Genomic DNA, 23,496 nt, shown 5'->3' on the forward strand with positions numbered 1-23,496 from the left:
CTTAAGAACTTAAATTAAAAAGCATGTCTTTTGTTTTGTTATGTTACCATGCTTTTATTGTGTTTCCCATTTCTATTAGCTTTAAAGGCAAATTTAAAGACTTTTTAAAGTCCGATTTCCGAATTACACTTGTTTAGACAAAATCAGCAGAGTACCAAAACAACCTTGTAGACAATCCGCAGTAAGGTGCACACTGCACAGGATTGACATTAGTCGAGCCGAGAGCTGACGAAAGAGTAAAGTGGGGGTGTGTCTGTTTTGGTGATTTGAACATCAACAATGAGAAATCGGACATCCCGCCTTTAAGTCTCCCCAACCAGAAACTGCCTAGGGTTCTTCCTGTGAAACGCGGAAGTAACACATGCATTTAGGCCCTTTGAAATTCACTTCCTTGTCTGTGTAGTAATCAGTTATTCATGATGCTGTACGCCAACTGAGACATCGCAAGTAACTGAAGATCCAACATCTGTCTGTCTACAACCCAAGGCAGAACATGACCTGCGATGTCTGTTTTTGAGTGTTTGGCTGAGGGTGAGCTGCTATGAAGTGCCTTTACATTTCTGCTTAATATTACACAAAAGCACAACCTAAAATAAGCTGAACTCTAGAAAATCTATGTAAAATCATACAATGTTTTCCTGTCATTAGTAAAATATAAGAAGAGTGTATGACAGGAATAAGCAGGCAGAGGTCAGATGCTGACCCAGTCCTTCACTGATGATGACTCATTCCCACTGTAAGAAACAGTGGGCAGATGGCTAATGGAGGGAGACGTGCAGAGTGCAAACCTAATAATGAATTTAAGCGAATCGTGCAGCGAATCACGTTCGCTTCATTTAGAGTTGAAACCATAAGCAGAATTAGCAGGTAGATTGAAACAAATAATCAATATTTCATGTCTATGCAACCAAAGTAACATCAGTAATAAAGTCAAGTCATTTTAGTGGTAGATCAAGTTATTACATTTTTCATTTTTTGTATTTGATGAATTGTGTACAAAAGGCCAGGAACTTGTATTTGAAGTATATTTTTATGTCGCAATGACACACTAAAAACCCCACAAACAACCTTCTGCACAACAAGAATTTGAATACAGGGCAAAAACATCAAACACTGAAACCAAAATACACAAAGAGAACAAAGAAGCGTCAGCAGGGGGTAAAATCCATCGCTGCTGATGTCACCATCCTTTAATCTCCCCTCATTCATAAAATATTGACACGCTCCCAGCCAGCATTTGTGTTTGATGGATCCATTTCAGAAAAATAAGCAGGGAATGAGTATAAAAGCATAATGATGGGAAATACAAGCCCCCTACAGTCTACTAAGTGTCTAATGAGAAGCACTTAAAGATCACCACAGAGCTGTATAATATGCATATGATGAGGGCAGTGCCCTTAGAAATGTTCGTTTCATGATTGCAGATGGACCCATCAAAGAAACAACTGACCAAGAATATAAAGAATTCAATGTAGGCACTTCATGAAGCAATGTAGCATCTGAGGGAAACAGGAAATGCTTTTCACCCTAATGGAGCCTCACATCAACAGCCTCAAAGAAAGAGACTTAAATATGAATCATGTAGCGTTCAGGAAGTAAATGAGCCTGATGAAATCATTGTCTAGGGTTAATGTGTCTGAATGCGTTACAGTTTGGTTTATCTGGACGTAATAATCTGACAAGGACTACGAACATGTAATGTAGCGTAGAGGAGACAAAAAGGATTACAAAACCAAACAATTTTGAATGAAGTGTGCTGCGTAGACTTTTCAGGTTTAATCAGTGAATTAAGTCTTATGCGGGGTCCCCAAAAATAACTTTCAAATAGTTTTTAATAGAAAATATATTTATTTATTATAAATATATTATCCTTCATTCAGTTCTATGCAACAGAATCAAATGTGACTTTTTTTTTACCAATTATCCAGATAATAAATACTCTGAAAATGAGACGTTCGATTGTCAAGTGCAAGTGGGGATCCATTAGCACATAACATGTAGTACACAACTCACATGTGCTTACTTTTTTGAAGAGAGATATGACAAATCACATAAAAATAGACATAATAATTATTGTAAATAATTCTTCGCAGTATTTACTGTCTCTTATCTGCACAATTTTAGATTTATATATTTTTTAATTCATTTATTTAGGAGACCAAAAGTCTGTTTTCTACTTATTTTAGCGGGTCCCTAATGCCTTATGGGGGTCCCTGATCCTCCCAGCCTCTCCCTCAATTCGGGAACTGGGTTTAATGTTTTCACATATATTGTGAACAAGACTAGTAAAACAAAAAACATTTTTAACTTAAAGGTGCCATTTTTCAACCTTTAGTTAGTATGTAATGTTGCTCTTAGAGGATGTATTATACCTGCAAAATGATAAAGTTTAACATTCAGTGCCAAGCCAGATATTGTCTTTAACAGAATTTGCTTTTCAAGGACCACAGAGAACGGCTGGAATTGGACTACATGCCTGTACTTCCCGGGTACATGATGTCACTATTCCGAGTGCTTTTAATAACCTCCACACAAAGGAATACGCCAAAAAAGGGGCGAAGCCTTCCTTAGAGAAGAGGAAGAGCCGCTGGAGTAGTGTTTGGTGTGGTTAGGAAGACATGACGAGAGCCGTGAGGTGGGCCGGTGGCGTGATTGATAGTTTGAATCAGCTGTGCGCACACCGGTCCCGCATATCTCACGGAGGAGATTGGGCGCATAAGAGGACGAGCGACGAGACTGCTGACGAGAGAGGACCCGGCCCGAACATGTTTAAGTTTGTATGTATGTTCTTTTGGCCGGCAGTTGACCGTGAGGTGGCTGCCGGCATTTTACTTCAGTGATTTTGTTTGTTTCTTTTATTAAAACTTTATTTGAATCATCACCGGTTCCGTCTACTTCCTTTTAATTGAACCTTGTTACATTTGGTTATCAGAATTTGTAAACATTTGACTGAGCTAAAAGCCAAAGTTTATGAATACATGTGGAATGAGAGGGGCACCGACCAATCACAACAGCCTGAGAAGCGGAAGCTCGCTGATATAGTCTGGGTGAGACCTCTTCACACAAACAACATAAGCATGGAACCAATCACGACAGACCTGGTCAGCTTTACCAATCAGAGCGTTTCGGATGGAGGGACATTATATAGACCGGAAGAAATCCAGTTGTTTTGTTAGACGAGGGACACCGCTGAACAATAGGCTTGAAATATAAAGCGATCTTTGAAATAAGAAACATGAACATCCATTTTTAAACACCCATAAAACATAATTATAGCCTCAAAAACAGCAAAAGAATGGCTCCTTTAAAATTGTGGAAATGTATGTTTTTCATTTAAAGTAAAAAAAAATACTTTAATTATTGGTCGAACATAGGATTCTTCTTAAAAAACAACAAAAAGCTATAAAACATTATCCAATAAGATTATGTATAACTTTTCTAACGTTAAGAATAATTGGTCCCTCAACAAAAACTTCAACAATTTCCGATTAAACACAAAATAAAAAACATTTGAATTCATTAATGTTTTTTATATTTAAGCTGTAGGCAAAGCACGATTTGTCAGAGTGTTGCCAAATCTTCTGCAATTTATAAATATGGCAAGCTGCCACAAATACTGTGGAGATTGCAATTGCAGAATACTATGCAAAATCAAGAAGGTCCCGGAGGAACTGATAAATGTAAAATCTAAACATGCAACTTAAATGGTGTCTGTAAAGTGTTTAGTTGGGGTGAGTAGTTAAATAAATACATAAAATTACCCAACCGCACTAACTGACAAAGCCATTTAGAATCATCCCTAAATATAATAAGCCTTCATTCTAGACAATATAAATCAATGGGAGATTCTCACAATTTTTTTAATACATTGTGGGGGCTGAAGGGAATTCTAAAAAGCCTGTGCCTGCCTATTTATTCACCATAGAGTCCTGCCTTTGTTTTCCCACACTTTAAAAAAACGTGAGGTCAGCCTCAGGGGACTACTGGGTTTTTGGATACTCACATGCATCGATGTGACCTCCAGATTACAGTGAATGTCTCAGTGAACACGCACATAAAAAATTATGACGTCAAGAGCAAGGCAGGAAACGACTGAAAGCTATGTAGTTGTTAAGGTGTTCTGTGCAGCTGCCAGGATGGTTGCTAGGGCATTAAAAGGCAAGAGTCCATTGCTTTGTGAGGTTTCACTCATTTATTATTTATGAGTGTTTGTATTATTATTATTGTCTTTATTGATGTTTTGTTGTTGTATTCCTTAATAATGGATGTATTTACTTGTTGTAGCGCTTTGGGTGCAAGAAAAGCGCATTATAAATAAAATGCATTATTATTATTGCCAAGTTATTTAACAATCTGCCAATATTCTGGGTCTTCCATTCAACTGTATGGCCACTTAGTGGGAGGGCTTCCCTTAAAACATGAATTTTATATAAGAGAAGAGTGGCTAGATGGATAATATTGTTTTACCTTAGCATACTCTTATGCTAACATTGTTAGCTAGGACAAACAATGCAGGGGATCATGTACTCTTTCTACATTTATGAAATATTTGGGACATTTTATTGGCTTCAAAGTGAAAGTTTTGTTCGTTGACAGTCATTTTTGCACTCTATGCAGGATTAAATTGAGGACTAATTCTATTCACTTGATAGAACTTATAGATGTGTTTTGAAAATAGGTCAAAAGCTACAGAAAAATAGATTAGAATAGAAACAGAGTTGAAACGCACTTACCTGAACAACTTCTATCCCTCTTTTTCTGAAAGAAAGAAAAGAAAACAATAATTGTTATTTTATTTAGATGCTGGTACATAGCAGGTACAAGCAGGTACATAAGGAAAGAATATTAAATAGAATTATTTTAATTCAAGATATCATCATAGCGGATTACTTTCTGACATGAAAATGAAGCTTGGATAAAAATATCTGTTGCTTAGCAACACAGAGTTGAGATCCAGAGAAGCTCAGTTCTACTGGCTGTTGGAAACACAACACAAGCTACAGCTGGTATGTGCTCCAACGCCTAGACAAACACGGACACACAACAAAAAACAACGCTAGTCTATGTTACAGACCATGTTGCTAATAGCCAAAATTCTAGCTTCAATCTAGAAAGATGAGAAAAGATTCAGCCTCAAAAACACAACATTGTTCATACATTCCTCTAACAAACCTGAGTACTCAAAGAGATGAGAAAGTTAGCTTTCGATTAAGTAGTTGGTTATAAATATAAATTTTATAATAAAGTATGTTGAATGGAAAGCTTTTTGGAGATCCAGTAAATTTCAGTATACATAATCCCTATGACGCGAAGTTTCTGATTCTGTAAAGAGAGATTTCTATGGACACATGGAAATTCATTATTGGGAGGAGGATTTTGGTGGGAGACAGATAAAAAAATCTCTGCACAGCCTTCTTGATATGGAAACTGAAAAAAAATATCCAGAAATATCTTTGAGTTTTAAGATGTGGTTAAATTTGACAAAGCCCCAGTGTTTGCCTGGAAGTCATTGGGTCTGTCAGAGAAAACAGAACAAACATGCTTCAACTCCTCCTGAATGTGGAGTATGCTGTCAGAATTACATTCAACAAAACCTGTTCCAGCGGATGGGAAAAGGACATTCCTTTTAAAAGAAAACATTTTTATTGCGATCAGGGACCTCTTACTTTGCAACATCACTAGCAACTAAATGGGACCAACTATCGGTAAATTTATCCTACTCTATCCTAATCTCACAATGAACTGCCAAATGTAAAGGGAAAAATCTGAGCTAAAACCAACCAAAACAAGTCAAGACAATCTAACAGCAGTATTGTGCAAGATGACTAGAGACACATAGTTTTGACTACACTTTGTAATGGTGATAGACCAAGGCTGTTTGATTTAGAGATATGGACAGATGTAAGTGCATCTTAAATTTAATCATTAGGTTTCGTTCTATTATCCAGCTGAAGCAGAATTAATGAAAAAAGAAAATAAAACATGGTGAGCATCTTATCTTTTATTTTGACTATGAAACAAGGTGACTCCAAAGAACAATGTGCTCAGTTTCAAGCACACAGACATAATACATTTTCTTATAAATCTAAGAGTGCGAATATAATAAACTCAGATACTCTGGTCTGGAACTACTATGGTGTGGAAATACACACATTTTGTCCTGGCATGCAATCATTGCTCTCCAAAATATTGTAGCATGCGCGTTGTTCTGGTTGATTTAAACTACTATAAATAAAGTTGTTTCTTGTTTTTCATGTTGGTTGTCAATTAACTTGTTATTTTAGATGAAATTATTCACTTATGTATTATGATAATGTATAAATGACACTGTATGTAAAAAAAAATTATTAAGAAATGTGATTGCTGTATTGTTTATTGTTAGTTAACCAACATGAACTAACTTGCTCTTGGTGCTAAAGGAATAGTTAATCCAGAAATTAAGATTCTTTTACCATTTACTCACCACTGAAGTCGCTTTTGTTACTATATTACTTAAATATTTTTGCCGTAATAATAATAAACAAAATAACAAATGGTCGCTCCTATTAACATTAAATGAATACATAAATAATAAAAAACAAAACTATTCAAGTGTAGTAATAGTTGGTCTTAAAACTGTTTGAATTTTTGTTTTTATTAACACATATGATGCTTAAGAAATTTATAAGACCACCTGTCATAATAAAGAAAAAAAAACTTAAGTTTTTGTTTAAAATATAAAAATATTGTCATTTATTAGGCAAATAACAAACTGAGATAACTAAATAGTATTTTTTCACACATAATAACTAAACTGTTTCATTCTTGCTGGCATAGTTTTATGTCCTTAACCACAGTCTCTGTTGTTATTGAATGAAGTTGGGCATCTCAATAAAAAAGATAATTGGAAAATTCATGGAAAACAACAACAATTATATCATATTATAATACCAGAAATACTACTGTGACTAATGAGTTTATACATAGGGATGTAATGATTCACCGTGAGCCGGTTGAAAATCGATTATAATATGTGACTATTTAAGTTGGCTGAGATGTTAAATGAATCGCTATGCATATTTTGAACAGCAGGGTTTATTGTGTTTACTGCAAACTTGGAAAACGTGGAAACACACCAAAGAGCAGAAAAACATGTATTCGCGCCATATTACCCCTTTAAGTACCCCGATAATGTACCTTATGATGTGTTAGATTGTGGACACTTCACACACACAATGGTTGCTGTTTTTCTTATGTAGTGGAAGCGAGACAGGGCTATCAGAAGCTGCTCAAGCAAAACTCTCCTGCGGAGTGTAAACGCTTCAATCTGATGATGACTAATGTAATACTGGGCAAAACACCTAAAAACTATGTACAATGTACAAATTTATTTTTTATCCAACCGCATTGTGCAGTGCATTTGTGCTCATCTGGGAAACCGATATACTTTCGGTTAGTATAAAACCGTTTAGTATTAATATAATATTATTGCTTAGAACGTAAGAATTATTGCACGTTATATCGGTAGAGGTCTTATATATTTGTTAAGCACTGCATGTATAAATACATAGACAAAATGCAAAAAACCTCATATGTGATGCACAGTTGTAGATAATATCCAACTTCCTTAATTATACGATTACATGCATTATGTCGATACGGCACCTCAACTTCCTGTCAGATATAGTCACACAGTATTTTTGGTTTGGTTCCATCAAGCTAAACACGAAGAGATGTCTGGAATACCCAGAAAATGAGTTGAATGGCAGAAATGATGACAATTTCAATAATTGATTATTTCAGATCAACTATTAATAATAGTGCTTTATAAAGAAATTTATTTACAGGACAAACAATACAAATACAGTACCATGTGGTGTACCACAATGCTGAACAGCGCCGTGGGCACATCTGCAGTGACACATACCACAAAAGAAGTGTGACTGCCATGCAAACAAGCATTGTTTGTTTATAACAACGTTAAAAAAACAAACCTCCAATAATCATTTTGAAAGCAAAACTCTTGTTCCTCCTTTTTCTCTACCATACTTAAATCGGCCCTGACTTCTTTACAATGTTAAACCTACCTTATGTCCGACTTTATGTTCGTGTTCTTATAGTGCAGTCTTCTCGTGCTTAACATGGTGAACTTGTCAAAAAACGAGCGTATTATGTAGTATTTCTGTGCTCGAGACACTCCCCCAGCGATCGTACAGGTTTCAGAAAGTTTTTTTCCAACACATAAAACTGTTTCATAACAACTTTTCTTAGTCCCTTATTGGACAATTCTCCCGGAAAAGCACGCGGCAAGGCCACACTCCAGCAAGGAGAGCAGGAGCATGCGCACATGTCACTCTCACTTGTGTGCAGGAGAGAGAGAGAGGTTAGGTGTTTGTTTGTTCACTGCATTTGGATGATGAATGTTATATAAACTGTGGATATAACGCTGGATTTGGAGATTGTTTGAAACTGATATATGGATCCGTCTCAGCGCTAAAAGATGCCGGCAATGAACCGTGTGCAGTGAGTGAAACTGATGTCTGTGTTTTGTTAACAATGGTTGCGCACCTGCTTTGGTTCAGCCATGCACACCCCATATGTTTTCGGGAACAATCTTAAAGCTGTATCTATCTTTTATAAATGTGATCAAACTAAATGCTCTTCAGGATACGAAGTATGAAATACTACTTAAGATAGATACTCAAGATTAATATGAGATTGGCAGAAACCCTGTGTGTTACGCCCGCTTTCAACTCTAAAATATCTGATATATATCTTAATGCAAGACATGACGGGGGGTTGGTGGAGACTGGAGACGGTGACCTCATTGCTTCAAGAGCACAAACACAACCTCCACTGACCTGTGTTTACTCCCCCGGAGCATGAATGAATGGGTAATAATCACAAGCATCACCTGTCTGGGACAGGAGGACACATCCCCACACTTTTACAGGAGGAATTCATGGTTACCAAAACCCAAAACTTATTTGTTTTTTGACTGGTCTGTTATTGCTAAGCCTCACTTGTTGCCCTGGTTACAAATAAACTTGAACAACAGCTATCAGGTTAGTGATTGCGAAAGAAGGAAGGAACAGAGAGAGAGTCGTTCATGATTAATAGATAAGGATTTTTACAAGTGGTTTTACATAGACTGCACTCATTTCTATCGGTGAAATATTTTACAGCCAAGAGAAACTAGAAAAATTGACCTTCACTACAGGATAATAGATTTTTTTACTTGAAATGAATTTAAAATATTACAGCTCTTAACATGTAACACCATTTATCCACCATATTTTGCTAAACAATGTAAGTTTAGTTGTAGCCAATACGCCAAAACTAAATCTTTAAAAAAATAATGCCATCTTAATATTATATTGTGGGTCTATTTTTAGTGAATTGTGACTTTTTTATATATATATATATTGTTTTACTTATATTACCAAGTTATTTTATAACCGCTTTAGTTATTTAAAAAAAGAATTTTATATGGCTGACTTGATATTTGTTTAAACATTGACGGTTGTATGAATCACTTTATTATTACAATTCTGTGGTGCTTTTAGTCCTTTTTTGAGCCCAACAGACTCAAATCACATTTGCTTTCATTGCATTTAAAACGGCAGCTTGGGGAACCCCACATGTTCAAACACAATTCCCTAAAACGCCGGTGATGCAGCACATCTGTGATGATGAAAGGAATTAAATTTGTCTATCACTGTCATCTGGTCACTCAGTACATCAAACCCTCCGGGGAAATCTAGATTAGAGCTCACAGCGTGATGAATGTCATAAAGCCTGTCCTAGAAAATGATGCAGTATATTTGGGCCTAGTAATGTGACAAGGCAGTTATGCCTAATACTCAAAAGATCTGTCCTTAACTCAGATTGTCTCTGGACAGCTCGAGTTCTTTGGTCAAGGAGGTTATGAAGAGATTACAAATTTTATCCACAAAACAGTTTAAATCTGTGCTAGTCAGAAGGTCACCAATAGAGAATGTGAAGCTGACGTCACACCAAATGTTGTGCCGCCATCTTGGGAGGACAATACTCCACTGCTATTATTGTTTTGATACGTACCGTTACTTGTTCCGTTTGATATATGGAGAAATCAAAAGTAAAATAAACATATGCTTTTCCTGAACAACTCGGTGTAATGCTATTGCAGTTTTTAACACCGCAAGACCGACCTACCATAGTTATATTTCCTAATCAAACAAGAAAAGCAAAACACGGCATTGAACTCAATAGAAGCCATCCTTCTAAAATGGCGTGAAGTCGATTAACAAGCTCTATACATCCAAAGTACATAACAAACATATCCTTCACAGGAAACAATCATTAAATACTGAAATAATTTACATGTGAAACACAGAGGAACAAAAATACATCGCAATGTTCCCCGTTTAGTGTTGACTCTTACAGTGATCGCATTGTTCAATTCACTCTTTCCTTCACTTTCTCCCAGCTCAGTCACACAATTACACACACACACACAAAGTCTCTGAACGCTGAGGAAATCTGACACAACACTAGCTTCACACATTACACAATTGTTCATTCAGCTGGAGAGAAACATTGGAGCACAAGCAACGAGTGGACACACTAAAAAGAACCACACACACACACAATCTTTCCCTCTACCACACACATTTACTATTCACACAAAGTCCTGTGTGTAACCTTAACCCTTCGCCGGTCCAACAATTCAGTTCACTCAAGTTTCACAGCCCATTCAAACACAGAAGCCAAGCTCTTGGAGTGCTTACTATGCCAAATCTCTCTCTCTCTCCTTCTCCCAGTCTGCAGTCTCTCGTATTCTCTGACTGCTGACTAATAATCCAGATACTCTTTAATGATTACTGAAGCAATATGTGTGATTGCAAACTCGTATAAAAGTGTTGGTCAGGAATAGGGTAGGACTGGTCACCTCAACGCACCGTGTAAAATCATTCAAGGGTACCACAGTTTACACAGCATAGTGTACGCATTAGCCAAAACACACTCTTTGAGGAACAAAGCACCAGTTTGAGGGATATACTGCAAACAATGGTCCTTTTACAGCGAGCTCTGTTTTTTAACAAGCAAAAAACCCATGTGATAAACCACATCAGAAATGATAACACAAACTGTAAAGAATAATGGTTCTTAAAGGGGTAGTTCACCCAAAAATGAAAATACTTTCCTTATTTATTGACCCTCATGTCATTCCATACCTGAATGGCTTTCTTTCTTGTGCAGAACATAATAGGATATTTTGAAGAACGTTGGTAACCAAACGACACTGGCCCCCATTGACTTCCATTGTATGGACAAAAAACTCTTTTCTTAAAATATCGTCATTGGTGTTTCACAGATGAACGAGTCATACACAGGTTTTGAATAAACGATTATGGAATTTTTATTTTAGGTGAACTGTCCCTTTAAATGGCCTTTGTAACTGTAGCTCTAATGGAAATCTCATGATTTGTAGTTGAATAAATGTTATTTAAGACACTTTCCCCAAAAGGTTCTTCGATGTGAAAACTCTTTGTTGAAAGCCTTTAACAGTACGTAATTCACAGATTTGCATTTGTGCAAAACAACTCATGTCAAAGACAGCACATTAGACAGTTAAACACATTTTTTTCTTGCCTTTGTGGATGTTGGCCCCATGATGCTGCAGTGTTGTGGGTGGTTGCCACAGTATTGCCATGCGGTGGCTAAGTGGTTATTAGCATTGTTATATGGTTGCTAGAGAGATCTTGATGGTTGCAAGGCGGCTACTTCCTAATGTGAGAGCCAAACCCCCAAGACGAGTCTATATGATACTAAAAATCCCTCCTTCAGTGAGACTATAACATTGTTTTAATTGTTAACCCATTCTTTACACAACCTTGTTCTAAGGTTTTGGGTATCATTGAATTCTAGCAGTTACATGCAAGAGTGACCAAATTCTGTCATCATTCACTCTTGACAATTCTTTCAGAACACAAAATATGATATTTTGAAGAATGTTTGTAAAACAAAACCATTGATCCCTATTGACTTGCACTGGTGTACATAGAATAGAAGTCAATGTGGACCAACGGTTTTTGGTTACCAACATTCTTTAAAATGTCTTCTTTTGTGTTCTGCTGCAGAAAGAAAGCCATACAGGGTCATGACAAGAGCATGAGATAATTAAGACAGAATCGTCATTTTTGGGTGAACCATCACTTAAAATCTAACTCGTTTTTTGGGCTTTTAGTATGAATATGTTAGCTTTGTAGGCTTGTGTGCTTTAAAACACAGACAACATACACAAGCTTCAACAAGAAAAGCATTGAAAACGTACAACCTCTCACTTCTGCCAATATAGATCATAGATTTTTATGACATCATTCTTCGCTTCAGCTTGTCATGAGCAGAGCCGTTGAGAGAGAGTTGCGTCAACTCCATTGACTCAAATGGAACAGTTTTTCACAGCAATGGTGGATTATGGAGCCTCTCAATAGTACCCGGTAGTGCTGGGCGATATATATTGCAATTTAGGCTAATTGTACATGTCTCGATTCTGAAATCTATACAATGTTTTATGCACAGCTCTTCTGTGAAATGCGGCTCTTTGTTCAGTAGGAAGTAGCCTACTGCTCGATCTAAAATCACAAAGACATTTGAGTCGTTTATAACGTACATTTCAAAAAGCATCACTCTTCCAACAACATCACTACGAATATACTTTATTATCATGAAAATACCTTAAGAGGTTTGAAGAATTGCGATAGAATATGACCACTGGCATTTCCTGGAACTAATTGTTCTTCTCCTGTTTCCCATTCGGAGTTTCTGCGCAAGAGTGCCCTCTGGTTTTGGATGTGGCGGCATTTAACGTAAGTCATTGAGAAACAGAGCATAAGAATCGCACAATATATTGCCCAGCCCTAGTTACCCAGGAGTTACTAACGCATAGAGCTGAAGCTAAACGGACAAAATTTTAACCAATTTAAAGACGTATGTCATTGAATGAATGAAAAAAAGAAGGAAATTAAGCCTTTGAAGAGAAAACATAACTTCCTAGAACTATCTAAAGGCTCCATGAATCAAGTGACACTTGATTATTTTCAACTTCCGTTGTCGCGACTCTCTCTCCCCAACGGCTCTGGTCATAAGATTCCAGGCTGTGAGGTAAACTAAGTGTTATTAGCTAATTTAAAAAGGGGAGGGGCCACTTAATATGTCCTGCCTTAACTTCATGTACCAGTGAAAATAAAGAAAGCTACGCATATGAAGGCACTTCTTGTCAAGCGTTTGCTCATATATAAACAAAACAAGTTGCTTAATGACCTGAACATTAATTTCAGCTATTACGAAGAACAACAACAATGTCTTGGGCGTGTCTTTGCATGGGTTCTTGTTGCAAACAGGTTTACACAACCTCAGGCAACCTTCCTGTATATCTCTTACACTTCAACTTTCTGTGAAATGAAGTTCAACACTAGCACTAGTCTCGGAACAAAGGACAGACACTGAAACTTGTTGTCTTTAGATGATCTGCTGATCACAAGTGAAGAAACAACCCTACGGCAACCAGCAATTCACTGTGCTCCTGGGAACATGGGAACACGCAGGAAAAAAATTCAAAACACAGATAGATGTACAATCTGCCCTCACCTGCACATCTCCGCAAACGCCAAGAAATTGAGTTTCTTCATCTTCTTCTCGCTGAGCCAGTAGCCCACTCGTCTGCCTCTCAGGAAGGTCTGCATCTTCAACCGCTGATGGCCAGATGTGACAGCAAATGTCACTCCAGTGAAAACAGGAAACAATCTTGTTACCCAACTCCTGTGGAGCCAAAGCAGATGATCAGTCAATTAAATACAAAACTATTGACCTCTAAAGAATGCTAATAAAGAAGAATGAAGAGATGCTGAAATAAGCCAGTGAAGAGCAGGTCCTCTCCAAAGTGATGCTGGAAATCTCCATGACCGTGTCTTAAAACCAAGCGAGCTGCCTCCTTGCCCATATTTTGTAATATTCCTCAAAGTTCGCGACACGAGGTTTGAGTTGAACGTTTGACGCTTTACATGCGTTTACGTGATCGTTCGTTACAGTTGCTTCGTCTCAGAGGAAATCACCAGACACGTCCAGAAATGCTGTCCAGGAAGGCAGCTGACCTGGAGTTGAGACGAAGCCCGTTTATCTGCTCTAGCTTTAATGTAACTGTAACTGTGCCGAATACAGTAAGCTCTTAATCTTATGCATATTTCATTTTAAAAACCAGAAAACAACACCAGAGACACGAGAGGACTGCTGAAATCCGCCATAAACAGCTCATTCAACAGCAGCACAAACAAGCTAGCACTCCACCTACTATCACATTCGGATCATCTCAAGTCTAACTGATGCCTGTCAGAAATCTCCCACTCTTGTTTTATTCCCGGTCGACACTTCGGTAAGGCAGACGGAGTAGTATAAATACCTGTCTAGTGCATTTTTCGGGCTCCGATCGGATAGCAGTTAGCTAGCTGGAGGGCAGTCTGGTCTCCATGACTCGTGTAGCTGTCGTCTAGTCTGTCGCTGAGACTGCGAGCTAAAGGTGCTCTGATGATGATCAGATGGGTTGAATGCGATCTGATCTCAGTCCAGAGGTGGGGCTGGGCTCAGTTCAGTCCGGATAACGTGTGTGTGGGGGGGGGGGGGTTGCTGCTCTCAAAGCATGACAGGCAGCGCCGCGCTGCTGTTGATGAATCACTGTGGTGACGTTGCTGCTTAGCCGTGACCGCTAGAGGGCGCCAGTGTTACGCGTCCTGTTAACGGGAGAACTTCGTGGACTAGCTGTAATAAATGTATTCCGCTCTGGGTCTGTAGTTATATTTTGAGTTTATGTTTAAAATCAAAATAAATGATCAACGTCGTTTTTAAAATGTATTGTACAAAGGACAACTGATTTAAATGTTCTTGTATACAAAATGTTATAGTCCTAACAGGATATGCTGAACAAAAACGTATTTCTTTAGTTTATGAAATATATAGACCGCAACAACATAAACAAACGTTTTGTGGTCCAAACTTTACTTCCGGTAGACCTCCGCAAAGACATAAAAACGGTTGGGTAGTTTTAATTTCATTTAATACAAATAATTTACAATAAAATAACAATATAAATGAGTTCAATTTTAATTTTCCTTCTCATCTGAATAAACGACTTCAAACTTACTCAATTGCATACTTTTACACAGCAAAGAAAGGCCACCATGTTCATGAAAACTGTTTTTTTTATTAAAATCGTCTAATCCAAGCAATTTCACCAATATATGGTGTGCTTAAAAGTGCACTTCATCTTCCAAGTGTATATAATCCTTTTCAACATTATAGGCTACTAGAACTTGAAGGAGGGGGCACACTTTTTTGTCACAATGTAGCATTACATATTATTAACAGTCCTAAAGAACACATTTTAATACAAAATAGATTTTGTAATAATATTGTTACCAGTTCAAATATTAAGACTCGTCCACAAGTACTAAATTAAGCATAGAAAAAAAACAGTTTGACCAGTTTATACACCAGGCAGGTAGCAGATGTTTAATGTTTATATATCTAACATTTCATTGAAAAGCCAAGGACACAACTCAACTGGTAGAAAAATACTCACCACGCACATCTAAATACACAAGACAAAGACGGGAAACCCATTATGTACAACATAAAAAATATATAATTTTCATAATCTTTGGACTATATGTACAAAGGTTAAAAAATGTATTTACAAACACTCATTTTCAAAAGTTTGATGTGACATAAAAAACACAAGTTCTAAGGTCACATGAACTCTGCGCTTGTAGGGCGTGATGTGATTTGTTTTTCTCAGCGTCTGACAGCAGGGCTGGCCAGGAGTCCCAGGATGGTGGAGAGACAATGCAGCTTCTCTTTGACCAGCTCTGGTAACTTGTCGTTCTCCTTATACCTGAGAAGAAAAATAAATTATGAGAATAATATCCAAACTTTTTACGACCAAATCATGTTCGCCAACTTTATAATTTTTCATGTTGTGGATGAAGATTCATGATCTTTGAATAATTTATAGATGAAAGTTTTACCTGGTGATATGTCCATCAGAGGATGTAAAAGTGATGCAGGAGACACCAGCTTGGACCATTAGCTGGGACCCATCATTAAACTGGACCCAAACCTCACCACTTGTAAGCTAAAACATAAACAATACATTTAAATCAGCAGTGTTTGCTTTTTATATTTATTTATTACTTCAATAATAAGAAATTAAATAACTACCTGAGATGCCCATCCAACGTTTGGTACAAAAATGGACTTGAGCACCTTTCCTGTGTTAATTGTACGTTCATCTTTGGCTGACTGGGGTGAGCTGCCTTTAGCCATACTGGCTGTGGTAAAGTCTGATCCAGTGTAAGAAATCATCTGGAGTTAATAACAAATCAGTTAGAGTTGATAACATTTCTGAGTGTGATAGAGTTATAAAATAATGAAAAGTTGCATTGCATGACGTACTGATGGCGTAATGTGTGGGGGCTGTGGTGGACTCAGGCACACCTTAGCGACCTCGCCAGGTGCCACAAGGCTTGAGGCAGATGAACACTGAGCCTGAGGAGCTGGTGAAGCAGGATTGGTGGGTTTCCTGATGACAGACAAACACACACAAACAAACGTGTCACAAATACTCACACTCAAGACCTAAAGTATAATGGCTGAATCTTGATAACATGCCTAGAGCACATCTGGCGTAAAAATTAAAACCATAAGTTATGATTTGCATAAAGAGATTGAATCTGAATAATTAATGAAGGAAATGCACTTAATTAACAGAAAACTCTGAAACATAAAAAATCTTACAGGTACTAAAATGTCTTAACCCAAAGCTCACCTGCCGATAGTGATGGGAAAGAATGGAGTGCTTTTAGAGCTACGCTGCTCCTCAGCTGTTATCGCCGCTTCCAAAGACAGACACATGCGATGACCCTGAGAGAGACAAATATCTCAGCATTATTATCACAGGCCTGGTATAAATATGTACACTTCATATTTCACTACTTTATAAAAAGGCAGAAACTAGCTTTGAAAGCTTTAGAACTGAAGTAGTAATTCAGTACCTCTTCAGAAAGCTCCATGTATAATCTACACTCAGGATTTAGTCCAGTCAGCCCAACGTCACCCTTCACCGTGTACGACTTCCCACTCTTCTCCACCACCCGCATCTGCTCGCTCGTCTTATGGGTTTTTGCACCTAGACCCAAAAGAAAAGACAATATCAAATTTTTATACTTGTGTCAAGTGTTAATCTTCTCTTCCCATTTTAACTTGTGACAACTGCCTGTAAGCCACATTATTTTCTTTAAATTTCCAAAAAAAGTATAATTCAATATAGTTTGGGCATCAAAAGTTCTGCCACAGAACTACAAACTTTAACATAGAAGTGAAAAAGACTTTTACATAATTTATCCGCGCTGCTCACCGTCATAAAAGCACACTTCTATGTCTGCGTTAGGAGAGTTTTCCATCAACATACACTTGGCAAACTTTGTGTACAAGGTGACTTTGGGAGTCTTTGATTTCACCAACTGGACGAACTTGGTAGCATATTGATACTTCTTCCAGTATTTTTCTGTGGGAAACGAATGTGTATAATTGTTACGCTCTTATGACATGAATCAATCATATTTCAACAGCTTTGTTTTTTATTTAATAATATCTTGGTTTATGTCACCTGGTAAATCCTCAAAGCTGCAGATGAGAATGTCTTCAGGTGGGGAAGGTGGATGGTCCAAAACAGGAAAGCCTTTACCTGCATTAGGCTGATACACAGTCACCTAAGCACAAGGTTAAAAGAGAATACTAACTTTCATATTTGACTATTTTAAGAACAAGCTTCTTTGTATATATATGATTGATTGATTTTTGTAGGTTTCACAGATGAAAGACTATATAACGATCCCTCACCATGGATCCATCACAGGAAATCCTCAGCACTTCTTTGACCCTCTCCTGAGCTCCTTGTCCCTTCAGTAGCTCCATACACACCTCCCCTGTGTCCAAGATACTGACCTAAGAAGAAAACACTTACTGTATCCATCATTCTCATACTTCAAATCTATGATGACGTGACAGACAGACAGACAGAAAAGTAATGCTTACCACAGCGTTTTTAGTCTTCTGTCTAATAGGCTTGAGCCTGGCCGCACAGAGCGGTGGAAAGTTCTTCTTACGGGATGTTTTTTCCTTCTCTGTGTTTGCTTTGCCTTTGGAGACAGGCAGACTGGGAAACTGCGGGTCCGAGTAGCTCTGAGGTTCTATTGGGTGCCCTGATCCGAACTCGTCCTCTCTGCAGGGCCCAGGGTTGGTGTGAGGGAATAGCTTGGATTGCTGCTGAGGGTAAACGCTGCTGGGTTTCTCACCGCAGGAGGTTTGTGTCCCAGCTGGCCCCCGTCCTGCATGGAAACTCCCACTGCTGCTGTGACTGCTCAGATCTGCTGGCCTCTTGAAAGGCCCTTGAAGTAAAAGGTTTTTCAAAATAAGGCTTGAATTGTTTCCACACACATCTTTATATACCGCTTATTTGATGCTTATATAATGATTAAAATTATGTCAATAGGCATTATCATAAGAAGTAAAAAAAAAAATTGTCTGTTTTTCACCTAAATTAAATGACTTTTTGTGCAGTTTTTTTATTATATTCATTAAAGTCTGGGTAAAGAGAATTCTGAGAATTGTTTTTAAACACATTATAGATGTTACAAATGTATTGCTGAAACACATTACAAAGACTCAGAAGTATGTAGTACTGAATTGTGGAGTTAAACCGCTAAACAGATTTCACCAATTCTCTGCTCAGGATTCTTTAGGCCGGGCTAAAACGGGGCCCCCTCCCCTATCACTAGAGCACCTGGCATCAGGTGTCTGCTCAATCACAAGCTCAGGGTTGTAAGCATTCACGCACATGCTTTCATGGTCTCACGCTGTCACTCTGCCCAACTAAACAAATCTCACGGCAAATTAAAAACAAGCAAATGGTAAAGCAGCCGCGTATGGATGGAGCACAAAAACACGAATAGAAGGAGGATTACTGTGCATTGACTCGCGTGTGTTTGAATTCAAATCCACCCATAAAACGTATTCACATATTGAGTGGGCATGGCTTCAGTGCGAACAGCTAACATGCCCCCAGTCCTGTTTATTTTTCCAAGATTTTGATAATTTATTTTATTTACTTGGATGTTTTCCTCCATTCAAATTTGGCTTGGTGGTTAATAATACTCTTTTCTGTTGTGTGACAAACTCAGAACACATACTTTACTCTGACTTTAAATATGGTGATATTTGCCCATACAGATTATGACGATTAAATTAATATTTCTTAACTTTCTGAATGTTTTTAATCCATATAATGACTACTACAATGATATTGAATATCTTTTGTTGTCCAACGAACACAGAAAGACCGTCGTTTTGGTTTGGAATGGTTTTGGGATGAGTAATGATGATTTAATCATATTTTTAGGGCAAACCGCCCCTCTATAAAACTGCAAGACTATATTAATCAAAGAAAGAATAATACCGTCATTGTTTAACCAGGGCTGTGTTTGAGAGTCAGACATCTGGGGTCTCACCGATGTAGAGAAAGAACTGAAAAAGAAAAAACAAAAGCACTGAATATAACCCCAAAAGATGAAAATATAAAACTGCATTATAATAAAACGAAGATATGCTAACATTCCGGAATCTGCGTCTTACTTTGCAGGCTGTTTGACAGGTGGAGAGGGGAGACGTCTTTGCTCAGAGTAGCTATGCGGCATATCTCTATAACTGGAGGTTGTTGGGAACAAGCGCCCAGACCCTGAAAGCACCTCATCTGAGTGGCATCTCTCCAGCTCAGCCTCCTGTTGATTGTGGCTAAACCCAGGACCGGATCGGTCTGATGAATGAGCCCGTCTCAGGTAGCGAGAATGAGGCCTTCCGCTGTCAGCGCCGAGGGGAACTCGCCTGCCTCCAATCCTGGAAAAATCTTCTTGTGAATTAGGCTGCCAGTCTTGGCCACTTTTAAAACTGGAGTTGGTGGAGTGATGGGAGTGGCTGGGGATCGGTGCCATGCGATTGGGCAAGGGGTGTCCAATCACCTGCCTCGTCTTCCTCTGAAGTCGGCTGCCACTGCTGCTGTTGGTGATGTTGGAGGTTGTGGATATGGTGGCTATGCCGCTGTCTATAGACCCCCCGTCGCTGTTCCCAGAGTCCTTACTTGCGGTGGTCCCGGTTTGAGTCATAAAGGGATGGTCCAGTACTGTAGAGAGACTTGGCCTGACGGTGGGATTCTTTTGTAACAGCTGTTGAATCAGATCCTGAGCTTCTGGCGATATGTGCATGGGCATCTGATACTCTCCTAGAACAACCTTGTTCAAAGTGTGTTTCACAGTGTCTGTATCAAAGGGTGGTCTGCCTGTAAGGAACGCGTAGAACATGCAGCCCAGTGACCAAACGTCTGACTCCAGGCCGTGAGCGCTGCGTGTGGCCACCTCGGGTGAAATGTAATTTGGTGTGCCGCACATGGTGAAGTGCTTCTCGCTGGGAAGCTTTAGCTGTGTTGCTAAGCCAAAGTCTGCGATCTTAATGTTCATGCTGCTACTGAGCAGGAGGTTGGATAAGGTCAGATCTCTGTGCATGATGCCATGAGTATGCAAGTACAGCATGCCCTTTACAATCTGATGCATGAAGTGCCTCACTGTTGACAAAATAAAAAGTCAACATATAAACAAATATTAAAACACTCAATATCTAGTTTCAAATACATCAATAGAAACAAACAAATGTAGCAATGTTTTCAGATTAGAGCTTCTGAGCGGTCAGACCTTTGCAGCAAAAAAGTGATGAATGTGTAAGTGAATTGTCCAAAAGTGTTCAAAAACTTTTTGGCACCACTGTATTTGTGGATATTCAGCTTTACAATAATATACTGGCATGAAAAACATTAAAGCAGCAAATGAAAAAAATTAACTATTATAAAATTATGATAATGATGATTTAGTACTATATGCACACCAGGATTAAAATCCATCATTCGGTTTTATATAATATATACTGTAAAGTGTGTTCAGAAGGTTGAGCGCATTCTAAAAGATGCTGCCCATCCTTTGAATGTGCAGTTTGTTTTTCTGCCATCTGGTAAGGAAGGAAGAACATTAATAAAAGGTCATACACAGCTTCAGTAATCTATTTTCTATTTGAATAAGAATGGTGGAGTATGTTGATTTGATGATATTCTAGTTTTTTTTTTTTTATAAAATGTGTTCTATATTGTGTATGATACTATGTTACTGGTGTGGTCAAAGACACATTTCAACCAGTCGGTTGATAATAAAGTTGTGTTGTATTTGCATTGTAATAAGTAACAGGTTCAATACCGCCAAGTTTCTCAATCACTAAATTGATCTTTTGCATGACCGAGGGTGAAGACCCCTAATGTAGGAGATAAAGCTGAAACTCACCTTCTTCTTCTGTAAAAGGTTTTCTCCTGTCTTTCAGATAGCGGCTCATCTCTCCATTGTGACACATTTCCAGAACCAAATACACATAGTTACTGTCCTCAAAGTAATTGTACAGCTTGAGTGAGAGAGCGAAAATAACAGGTTTAGTCAATATCTACTAAATAAAAATCATTAAGAGTGACATATTCCTTCACAAACGCACAAGATCGCATTTATGCTTCATTCTTTTTATTTTTTACACTTCCCAGGTTCATCTCTCGCTATACCAAACAAACCTAGAAGCAAAACTCTGTATTTAATAGATCTTTACTTCTTCTTTTTCGTTTCTATTCCAGTATCTTCCATAATAAAAAAAATGAAAATCATAATTTTTATATTCTTATATACTATGGCAAAATCAAGGAAAGTATCAATGTTTATTTATGGTACCAAAGTAAAAAAAAAACTTATAAAATAAAGACTTGGATTTAAACTGTACCAGAACTGTATTTGTAATCCATGTCTGTGTATGAGCTCACCTCAAGAACTGACGGATGCTTTAGCCGACACTGAATCTCCACCTCATTAATGACTCTCTGCACCATGCCAGCTATGTGCATGGCCTTCTTGTCAATCTGCAATTATACATGTGGCACACTGAACGGTTTTGAACAGATGCTGCACGACCACATTACTGGAAAATCTACTCGCTTATTATACAAAAGATTGAAACACAGCATGTTCTTACCATTTTGATTGCCACCTCTAAGCCCGTGTTTACAGATTTTGCTTTGTAAACACATGCAAAGGAGCCTTTACCCAGAAGGGTGAGAACTTTAAAGTCCTGCAATATCAAAAGAATGCATTCTGGATTACATGGCAGAATAACACACAAATTATAAACAAATCAATTCAAGACCTCACTCCTGTCCCCTGGGATCAATGTCGTCCCGTTGAGGGTTTCTTTGTACCCAAATCTCAGTATTAAAACTCTTAACGTTACCTCAATGTTAAGATCCACAGAGGATGCTAAAATTCTGTCATCTTGTGGATCATTTTCCTCAGTTGTTAGATTTTGTAGGAATGAATGAATAATGTCCAACATCTTGCATACAGTGTTGCGATCACGGACAAACCCACAATAGTATCCCGTTGGAAACACTGTGCACTCTTTGTTGTAGCGTCACTAGTTACCTGCATCTGACAGTGACATCTGTTCATCACTCTCCCGCTCTCCTCCCGCTACTCTACCTGACACTAACGCCGTCGCATAGCAACCGTCTCCATGCCCGCAATTCCCAAAACACCTTGTTTGCATCACTAAATGTACCCCAAGTGGATGAACAGACGGCGAGAGGCCGAGTAGGTGTTAAAACGTGTCGAAAGACAGATTGACAATTTTACGTTAAATGAAAATGTTTCTGAAAAATTATTCGTGTCATGCATTTTGGCTCGGTGCTTTCTGAACAACAGGATGATTTTCTACCTTACGTGTTTATGAATAACAAATTAACAAAGAATGTTAGTCACGTGAAATTATTTTAACTAGTATTCAGAACTTTAAACAAACTTAGAAGAACCGAAAACATTTAATAATTGATCAGGCTGGATAACGTTAGCTCTCGAGCCGCAAGCCACCGCTTAACTTACCTCAATCTTATCCCCGATGGAAACGCTCATTTTTACTTCATATTTCCTTCAGTCCGACGATTCGTAAAATAAATCCAGCAATATATTTTATTTTCCCGTATATAATCGATGTTTTGACTTGAACATGGCGTGTAAAAATGCATTTAATCTGTGTAATTGTTTTCCCCTCCAAAATATTTGACTTTCCTCCATTTTGAAAAAGTCCGCCCGTTACAACTCATAACTACGTGGTCGGGGTCACTGCGCAAACGGACCAATGGGTGATCAGATGACGAACAATACGGAACTAGACAGAGATTGTCAAAGTAAAAGTCATACAGTAAACGCACTGCGATGTCGAGTTTATACTACGAAACATATAAGGCATAATACTCTATTGTTGTGTTCCTGGCTTCCTCATAATTGTTAAGTTTACGGA

At 38.1% G+C, this 23,496-nt stretch overlaps 2 protein-coding genes across 2 annotated transcripts in view; both read right to left on the bottom strand.

The window, feature by feature from the left end:
- itpk1b (inositol-tetrakisphosphate 1-kinase b) overlaps positions 1–14,598 on the bottom strand; it is a 40,073-nt gene extending 25,475 nt beyond the window's left edge. Inside the window, exons 1-3 of the mRNA XM_056767491.1 lie at positions 14,420–14,598; positions 13,612–13,782; positions 4,734–4,758 (exon numbers count right to left, since the gene is read on the bottom strand). Of these exons, the coding sequence (XP_056623469.1) occupies positions 4,734–4,758; positions 13,612–13,706 (120 nt within the window). The 5' untranslated portion in view covers positions 13,707–13,782; positions 14,420–14,598. The remainder of the gene's footprint in view (positions 1–4,733; positions 4,759–13,611; positions 13,783–14,419) is intronic.
- A 233-nt stretch (positions 14,599–14,831) lies between these two features.
- plk4 (polo-like kinase 4 (Drosophila)) lies at positions 14,832–23,286 on the bottom strand. Its single transcript, XM_056767490.1, has 16 exons — positions 23,079–23,286; positions 22,177–22,272; positions 21,968–22,063; positions 21,450–21,564; positions 19,705–20,686; positions 19,529–19,596; positions 18,109–18,461; positions 17,914–18,018; positions 17,681–17,783; positions 17,429–17,578; positions 17,067–17,200; positions 16,841–16,935; positions 16,468–16,594; positions 16,234–16,377; positions 16,041–16,147; positions 14,832–15,907 (listed from the first exon to the last, which is right to left on the bottom strand). Exons 1-16 carry the CDS (start codon positions 23,106–23,108, stop codon positions 15,808–15,810), a joined length of 2,805 nt encoding a protein of 934 aa, XP_056623468.1. The 5' UTR covers positions 23,109–23,286; the 3' UTR covers positions 14,832–15,807.
- Between the last annotated feature and the right edge of the window lie 210 nt (positions 23,287–23,496).

The sequence above is a fragment of the Triplophysa dalaica genome, chromosome 15 (assembly GCF_015846415.1).
Source record: "Triplophysa dalaica isolate WHDGS20190420 chromosome 15, ASM1584641v1, whole genome shotgun sequence".
NCBI lineage: Eukaryota > Metazoa > Chordata > Actinopteri > Cypriniformes > Nemacheilidae > Triplophysa > Triplophysa dalaica.

Bases quoted from the DNA above. Each gene is read 5' to 3' on its own strand.
- plk4 (XM_056767490.1), bottom strand. From the start codon at position 23,108: ATGAGCGTTTCCATCGGGGATAAGATTGAG. The intron at 22,064-22,176 runs GTAAGAACATGC...GTATAATTGCAG, and splicing joins TAGAGGTGGCAATCAAAATG to ATTGACAAGAAGGCCATGCA. The intron at 16,148-16,233 runs GTAGTTATTTAA...TTTATGTTTTAG, and splicing joins ACGTTGGATGGGCATCTCAG to CTTACAAGTGGTGAGGTTTG.